Here is a 9,537-nt window from a genome sequence, read left to right as displayed (position 1 = left end):
GGGTGGGAATGTAAAATATCTTAATAGTTATAAACTGGGAGGGTGGGGTGGGAATGTAAAATATCTTAATAGTTATAAACTGGGAGGGTGGGGTGGTAATGTAAAGCCGCTTGTTTGTGTTGAAAATATCCAAATTTAGACTATATTAGCAGACATTTCTTAAGCACTTTTTATTGAACTCCAGGATAATGCTTTTGGAAGGAAGTGTGATCGATGTAAAAATGGAACCTTTGGCTTAGATCGAGAAAACCGGAAGGGATGTCTCGAATGTTTCTGTTTTGGACGAACCAAGAAGTGTAAGCAAGCAAAGGCTGCATGGTCAGAGGTACGAAATAATAAATTATTTATGTTCTTTGAATATTTAATGAAGTTTTTTAAGTAATAAAGATTTTGTTTAGTACTAAAAGCAAAATTTTATGAACAAAGTTTCACGCACTAAGTGGTAAATGGTAAAATTTCATTAAAATTTAAAATTCATACACCAATTTTACTTAAGAAAAAAGTAAGTTTTGTAACTGATCATATTCTGAAATAACAGAACTTTCTGTACTGTCATTACTTTGAATTGTTTAATTGCATAACTGTAGAAAATTTATCTAAACACTACAAGTGAATAAAATATTTCCTGATCATCTTTGTTTACAACATGCAACACAAAATACTGTTTCAGTTAACCCTATGTGCATGGGTGGGGGTTAAAGTATGCATTCCAGGACCTTTTACAAAGTGTCATCCACATGGTATTATGTATTTGGTGTCAGAGTTATCAGCTATTCATTTGACCTTACATTGCTGATTTACTGACAGTTTGTGGTAGAATAGAGTAAATAACTCTAGATATGCATTTCAATGGCTCTAGAGTTTATGTAAATGCTATATACAAACTTAACAATCAACAAAAGTAATTTTATTCTTCACATGAACATTACCTTACACTTCAGTTTTTCAAAGTCTAATTCAGACTAAAATTGTCAGAGATATTTGAAATAAAAATACTTTTGTAACACATCTGATTTTTTGTGTAGAACAGACATGTACATTTTAACATAACAAAACTGTAAAGGACAAGAAAGTAGCTTTTGGTCCATCTAGGCTGTTCTGTCCACTAAATTAAACTAAACACTAAAAAACTCAAAGTTAGCCCTTATCATTCAAATATTTATCAAGCTTTCCCTTAAATTCTCTTAAATTAACTGCATCTACAACATCTGAAGGCAAACAGTTCCAGAGGCTATCTACCTTGTTATAAAAATATAACTGGCTCAGCTGAAGGTGATTCCTACCCTGAAAAAAATTATATATGTGTTTACTAATTTAACCATTCTCACCATTAAATATAAAAATGATGAAGCATCAACACTATCAATTCCCTTAGTGATCTTAAACACCTCAATCAGATCCTCTCAAACCCTTTTTTTTTTTTATCAAGAGAAAACAACTTCAGAGATCTTAACCTATCCTTGTACGACAGTCTTTCTATTGCGGGTAGCATCCTAGTAACTTTCCTCTGAAATATTTTCAACAATTCAGTGTCTTTCCTAAGGCAAGGAGCCCAGTACTCCAAATGTAGTCTAACTAATGACATTATAACCTCTTTAGATATGTATTCAGTATTTCTGTAGATAAAACATAAAATCCTACGTGCCCTGACACTAACAACAACACATTGCTTGGATGGCTTAAGAGACTGATGAACCAGAACAGCAAGATCTTTTTCTTCCACAACATTGTTCAGTTATTCCCATCAAAATTTTACTTATAGTTCAAATTGTAATGTCCCACATGCATTATTTTGCATTTATTATAATTAAATTTCATCAGCCATTTAACTGCCCAACTCACCAAATAATCCAAATCCTTACATAAAGCAGTGGCATCCTTACAACCAGCCAACACCCACTATTTTTTTTAACGTTCATCAGAAACTTAAATACTCTATTGAAACATTTCATCTCTGTCTTTGATGTAGTCAAAAAAAAAAAGCAAAGGTTCTAACCCTTAGCCCTGAGGTACCATACTCATGACATTAATCCAGTTTGACTGAACTCCATTTATAACAACCCTCTTCTTTGTACCATCTATCCAGTTAGCTAACCTGTCCCCCCACAACAAAAATAATGTTTTTTACAAGCCTCTTATGTGGCATCTTTTCGGAAGCTTTCTGAAAACCTAGATACACCAAACTTGCACCTGTATCCTCATCTACATAAGTAGTATTATGTTGGCTTTCTGAAAATCTAGATACACCAAATCCACACCATTATCTTCATCTGCAGAAGCAGTAATCTGTTCAAGGAATTCTAAGTATTGGCAAGGCAATATTTTCCCCTAGTGAAACCATGCTTGACTATCCAACAAAATTTTAAATTTTGCTAGATGACTTTGCAGAACATTTTTTATCAGACTCTTAAAAAACTTTTCTCTCCACTGGTGCGAGGCCTTATCACTTCCCTTGAAAGGAGGAGTAAAAGTAGTCAACTTCCAATTTTCTAGTACCTACCCACTATTCAAGGACTTCGAAAAATAGTAGCAGTTGGCTCGCATGTCCAATTCTTTAAAATATCTTTCAAAACCCTTGGGTAAGTATTATATTATCTGGCTAAAAGTGTGCCACATTTTATGTAGATACACAAATTGAATTTGGAATTAAAGTCAACATTCCTTCACCATTATAGGTTTGGTTGATTGGACTGATCCAATACACATTCAGTTAAAATGATTTAAGTTGAGACGAGTATAAGGTGAGAATTCCAGGAGTTGTGCCCACAACATTGACCCCGTCATGTGGAGAGCATTTGTTTCGTAGTAGGCATCAGAGAGTTCCTTTTATTAATTTTTTCTAGTTGTATACAAGCCTATTTGATTACCCATTCTTTTCTTTTTTGTAGAGCTTTGTTTTCCAGCAGTCACATTCTTCATGATTCTCGATGAAGATCTTTCATGGTTACTCTTTTAACCTTCCTAGCACAGAGAAAAAACAGTAATAAATCCAAATAAAGTTTTTACCAATGCCCTTTCTTTTCAGTAGAAACTAATGCTTTACCAGATATTCAAGTATTAAAGAAAACTGTTTCACTGTTGTTTTGGATTAACCAGGATTTTTTTCTGTTATGTTTAGATAAAGATGAGTTCTCGGGAGGCAATATTAACACTGGGAAATACCCATCTATCTAAGCTTCAAAAATTCAACCTCATCCCAAATAAAGTGGGAGATATTACTGTAGGTGTGAAACAAAATATGGAGAAGCCACTCTACTGGTCTCTTCCTGACAAATTCTTGGGAGACAAGGTAAGAATTCATTTTCTGATGAGTTTAAATGTAGATTCGTTGAATACTTTCTGGAGGATCTGTATATACAACATGTTAACTCCTTGAACCTGAGCATCCGGCCAAAAATCCCAATTTACTCATCAGCTGGTGACAGCATTCGATAACTTTTATGTCTCTTTGGCTAAAAACTAATCCCCTTTTTATAAATAGACAAGAAATTTTATAAGATACAATGATAATTATTAGGACATCATGAAAATAATTCTGGCAGAATGCAAAAAAAAATTGAGGGTTTAAAAGAGTTAATAATATCTAGATATACTAGTAAGTGGTAATCAGATCTTGAGAAGATTTGTTATGTTAGCAGTTGGAAAACACCATGGTTTTGTTATTCCATTCTTGATCAATTCCTTGATATATAATTTTCTCATAGTGTTTAAAAATGCAAAGTAAATGAGGTAAGTGATCAATATTTTGCTAATAAGGTGGATAATTAGTGCCTTTTCTAATGAGTTAGATGATTAGTGCTTTTGCATTAAATATGTAGTAAATTTTTTATATCTTTTGTAAATTGTGATTTTATTGGTGGCTGTAGAAGACTAATTATATTGTTGTTTTGTTAATAGTTGATTTATAGGCTAGATAGAAAACCCACTATACTGTTCTTTTGTGAATAGTCAAGTTATTGGCTGGGTAAAAGACTCATTATAATGTTCTGTTATTGCTCTCACTATTAATTACATTCGTTCTTGAAGAGTTAAACTTTTGACTCTTGACTGTATTAAATTTTAATTAAAAGTGTTTTTCAAGATATACATGTTACAGTCATATATCTTATTTAACATTTTGTGCTTTGACTTCCATTTAATTTACTCTTTTTTCTTTAGTGTCATATAAAGTTATTAAGGATCAGAGTTTAGAAAGTTTCAAGTTAAATACCAGTAAAGTTTTGATGAATATTATGAGAATATCAGGGTAACAAATGACCTTTCAATTTTTACTTTCTGTCAGTTAATTTCTGTGCTGTTGTTTGGCAGTATATCTTTCAAACATAAGTAATGTATTAAATAATTTTTCCTGTAAACATAAACTAATTCTTGCAGGTGTTGGCTTACAATGGTGAACTTGTGTTTGAAATTGAAAGTCGAGGTCAGAGACGTTTCCCTGATACTGTGTTAGATGAGTACCCTCTGGTGGTATTACAAGGGAATATTCGTCTTATTTTGAAGCACACTCCTCTTTTGTTAAACCTGTCTGGTCAACATACAGCCCAACTTCATGAGGTGAGTCATGTTCTTATCTGTTAAATTTGAGGTTTAAGCTGCACTCTGCATAAATTATTAAGATACACCCATTGGGAACAACTATAATAACACTGTTTTGATTATGTAAACATATAGATTGTGAAAATATCGCACACAATTTAGCCATTAAGCTAATTGTTTTGTAGCAATATGTGCATGTGATAACTGCACATTCATTTCCAAGCAGAATGATAGATATTTATTTTAAACTGAAAAAAAAGGGTTATTTTCAGTTACATATTTTCTTTGAATCAAACAAAATATAAATAATAAAATTACAAATACCTAGTCTGAAATTGTAGCTTGGAATTCAATTTCCTGTGAGTCCTCTGCAAACTATGTCCAAAAGGATTTCATTTTTACTCCCAACAAAAATAATTGAGAGCCTTTCATCCTTCAAGTTGTTGAAGTAAGAATATATAGATATTCATATATACAAGAGAGAGAGAGAGGAATCTCATATAATATTATGGTGTATATGGCTAGTTTGAAAATTAGTAGAACAATCTTCACAGTTAATTTAAAGTACTGCACAATGGAACCATTTGATCCTTCAAACCTGTCCTTATACCCCCACCCCCACCTCATCTGAGGAATAGCAATGTAGAAATAAAAGTTTTAAACCAGTCCTTTATTTTTCAGGAACCCACCTGTTCCCCTTCTTAAACTTCTATAAGATTAAGCCTCCAGTACTGCTGACAACAGCTCGTTCATAGCCTAATCACCGTATTAGGAAAGTAAACCTTTCTTAGCTGGAGTCTAGCTTGTTTGTGCTTTCTCATCCTTTCATTCTCAAGATATAACACAAAGAAATAAGAAGCCTTTATCACATCAGTCGTCTGGATAATCTAGCAAATTTCAATAAAATTATCTCTTGCCCTTCTTTTCTGAAGAGAAAATAAGTTAGGAGAGTTTAACCCATCCACATGGACAATTTTCTATTCCCAGAATCATCCCTAGTAGTCCTTCTTCAAACCCTTTCCAATGAATCAATATCCATTCTCGGATAAGGAGACCAAAACTGTACCTCGTTTGACTTGAATTCAGTTTATCAAATATCTAAATCAATATCTAATCAACCACATTGCTACCAGAGTACAAAAAATTAGACTTATTAAACACAATACAATCTTTACCAAATATAATCAATCAAAAATGAAGTAATGCCTTGGTGGGACTTTGTAAAGAAATAGCTCAATCTTCAAATTCAATAAATACAAATATTCCAAGGAAGCAAAGGTATTAATGTCAAAATCACAAAATAATGATAATGATGATAACAATTACAAATCAAACAACATAACTAGAAGAAGATAAACCTAATACATAAGACTGTATGAAATAACAATATTAGAAACTTTTCAAAGAAATAGCGTTGAATCTCAAATGATAGATCAAAGAAGTAGTTACAATGATTTCTTTTAATACATTACGTTTTACAGTTTCACAAATCTCTAACCTAACTCCTCTTCCTTGTCAGTCTAGCTTTTTGTCTTAGGCCTTTTTGTTGTCTTTTTAGTCACAAAATTATATGTCACATGATTAACTATCTTACATTGGTTTTAAATAATCAGTCATGAACTTAGTATCCATTTGTCACCACCTGGTGATCTTTGAATTATTTAACATTTAATGTTCGCCAAGTGACATGTGAGCTAGCATCTGTGGCAAATATAAGTATATCTGAACCAAATGAAGGAAAAATACATAAACTATAAATAAAATCATAATTAAAAATGAGATAGAATTGTCTATATTTATGTCTTAATATTTTGTTAGCTTTACTACTAGTGACAGAGCAGTGCGTTAATAACTTGAGTAACTTATCCATCATTATGCCAAATTCCCTTTTACATTAGATCCTTGGAATTATTTACAGGTTGTGTCTATGTAACTCGGTGTACATGCTGTAGTAGTATCAAAGTTATACGAACAAACAGAGAGCATTAGCAGATCACTGTAAAGACGGGGAATTTTTTAAAGTATTTTTTTTTTAAATTAAGAAATTAAAACTTGGATAATATGAAAATTTAAATTATAAACTACATTCTGATTCTAATTTTATTGGCATACATCAATAGTAAAGTTGATTAATTATGTTTTGAATGTAACTTTATGAAACTCTAAAACGTGACATGCAGAAGAGTCATGCCCCTAACTAAAGGGTTAAAATCCCTAGGGAAAAATTGTCCATCTTGTAAATTTTTGTATTTTAATCTCTCAATCTTTTTACTTGCCATCAGTGGATTAACATCTGCATGATTCAGATCAATTATGATATTTCCCATAGGGTCAGGATTATTGATAACATTCTCATTTATAAAAACAGAGAAGAACAATTAAAAGCTCAGCCATCTTGTAGTCTTCAACAGAAAAGTTTGTCATCATTATTTTTAAGAACTCAATCCTCATTTTAACATTTTGGTTATGCTTAACATTATCACTCGGCTGTTTTTCGTAAACTCTTTGATTTCCTAATTTGTATTATAACCAATTTCCTATAGTTTTGGAAATCTTCAATCATATGTTACTTTAAACTTAGGGCATTTATCTGTGATTTTGTCCTTCACGTCTTTAGTAAGCCAATCGGGTTTGTCCTGTCATTGAACATGCTAACCCTTTCAGCCGTGATGTGATTGTCAATCTCATTATATGTTGGTAAAGAGTAGCCCAAGAGTTTAAGGTTGGTGGTGTTGGTTAGCTGCTTTCATTCTATTACTTCAAAATTATGGAGAGTTAGCACAAATAGCCCATGAGTAGCTTTGCATCAAGCTCAATAGGTTTGATTATCTGTGTTATTCTTTTCCTTGTTTTAGGAACATAATGATCTTTTATGAAAATGTAATTTATTTAAAATCTTCCCACATGACTGTTTAACTCATTTTACTAATCCACTAATGCTTATTCTTTTCTTTATATCAATATGTAGCAAACTATTAAACCTCATTATATAATAATTACTCTTCTTCAAATGTTTCCCCATTGCTGTCACTTGTAAATTACCTATGCTTAACAATAAATATAAATCGTTTTTAGTATCCCTTCAGGTTGGTTCCCTTTCCACTTGATATAGAATACCTTCTGATTGGTTCCCTTTCCACTTGGCATAGAATACCCTCTGATTGGTTCCCTTTCCACTTGGCATAGAATACCCTCTGGTTGGTTCCCTTTCCATTTGGTATAAATACCCTCTGGTTGGTTCCCTTTCCATTTGGCACAGAAAACCTTCTTTAATCACTGCTTGACTCCATGCAAATTAATATTAATTAATTAAATTAGTTAAAATTATAGTCCTCCATGATCACATCTTCAGTATTTCTTATCAGTAGCAACCTTGAACTCATTATACTATTTCTGATTTATCCCATCTGTTTGATTAGTTAGTTTATAAAATTGACAATAAAAACTTTCTACCTTTGAAACCTCTTATTGTAACTCACATAAATTCAACCTGTTGACTCATTTACTTATGTCTTCATTCCTAAAGCTGTAACTCGTCCATTTATCTAGGGTTTCTGGATGTATGATGCTAAGAATTGGGTTTTGATACCCACAGTGTCAAAATTACAGATAGTTCATTGTGTAACTTTGTGTTTACAACAAAAAACAATTTTTTATATTGTAGGCCACTCCACTACTCTTTTAAAACATCTATCACTCTAAACAATTTATATCCTGGAATTTCAAAATAATTTCTGTTGTATCATAGTTTCCCATTTAAAATTAGCTCTGAATTGATCCATTTTTTTCATTATTTCTAACATTAGAATAATAGCAGTTAAACTTATTCTTAAAGTTTATTCTTAAATCTGATATACCTGTTTTTAAAACTGTTGTTTAACTTGTTATGTTCCAAATCATTTTCAAATTTCCTGTTTGTCTGAACTGTCCTGTCAGTTAGTTTGTTTCCAGTTTCCAGAACTCCCTCACAATCATGCAAACTTAGTTTAAACTGTCTTTAATTAATATATTTAGAGCATACCCAACCATCCTAATGTATATCCTGCTTAGGTGGAGCCCATTTATACCATGTAATTTACCCTTACCATTCAATTATCCCACAGGTCCAACCAGTCCACCTGTTGCTGTAAGCATGACCCTAATAATCTTTTGTTTAAGCCTTGTATTTTTCTGAGTAATTCATTTCTGCAAGTAGCCCGAGGGAGCACTTCCTAAAGGGACACATGCCTATTTCTATCCTTATGATGGAGTTCTTTATACTTTTTTAAAAGCTCTTCTGATTTACATGACTTCCAACATCATTTGCTCCTACATCCACTAAAGAAAAGGGGATGCACCTTGGTATCAGTAACTAAACTGTCGATATGGTCTATAATGTCCCATACACTTCAGCACCTGGCAAACAACTTTTAGTCCTAGGCTTTCTATGCTCCTCATTAGAAATAACTTTATATTAGTATATTTAATTAGAGAGTTTGCCACTTTATTAACCTCTTGATCATCTCCTTCCCTATCCTAATCAGCCAAAGGATCGAGTCTGTTAGATACTTGTACCTGAATTTGCCTTTAGAGAGCTTTCTTATTACTGTTCACTCTTGTAAACCCAGCAACTTCATTATTACCTTCCTCCAAATCAACCATCCCTAGCTCCATCCATTACCCATCTTTCTTCTCCGATTCCTACTTTACCCCCAAAAATAGACCGATCTTTCTTCTCCGATTCCTACTTTACCCTAAAAACAGACCCATCTTTCTTCTCTGATTCCTACTTTACCCTAAAAATAGACCTACCTTTCTTCTCCAATTCCTTCTTTACCCCCAAAAACAGACCCATCTTTCTTCTCCGATTCCTACTTTACCCTAAAAATAGACCTATCTTTCTTCTCCAATTCCTACTTTACCCCTAAAACTAAGACCATCTTTCTTCTCCGATTCCTACTTTACCCCTAAAACTAACGACCTATCTTTCTTCTTCCGATTCCTACTTTACCCTTAAAACTA

At 32.6% G+C, this 9,537-nt stretch overlaps 1 protein-coding gene across 1 annotated transcript in view; it reads left to right on the top strand.

The window, feature by feature from the left end:
* Positions 1-9,537, top strand: part of LOC106463431 (laminin subunit alpha-2-like) — a gene marked incomplete at its 3' end in the record, with an annotated part of 65,852 nt that overhangs the window by 49,251 nt on the left and 7,064 nt on the right. Inside the window, exons 28-30 of the mRNA XM_022390923.1 lie at positions 185-325; positions 3,119-3,289; positions 4,375-4,554. Coding sequence (XP_022246631.1) covers positions 185-325; positions 3,119-3,289; positions 4,375-4,554 — 492 coding nt within the window. The remainder of the gene's footprint in view (positions 1-184; positions 326-3,118; positions 3,290-4,374; positions 4,555-9,537) is intronic.

The sequence above is a fragment of the Limulus polyphemus genome, unplaced genomic scaffold (assembly GCF_000517525.1).
Source record: "Limulus polyphemus unplaced genomic scaffold, Limulus_polyphemus-2.1.2 Scaffold1407, whole genome shotgun sequence".
NCBI classification, from domain to species: Eukaryota; Metazoa; Arthropoda; class Merostomata; order Xiphosura; family Limulidae; genus Limulus; species Limulus polyphemus.
Note: the sequence above shows the minus strand (reverse complement) of the source record. Positions and strands in the feature narration are given on the sequence as shown.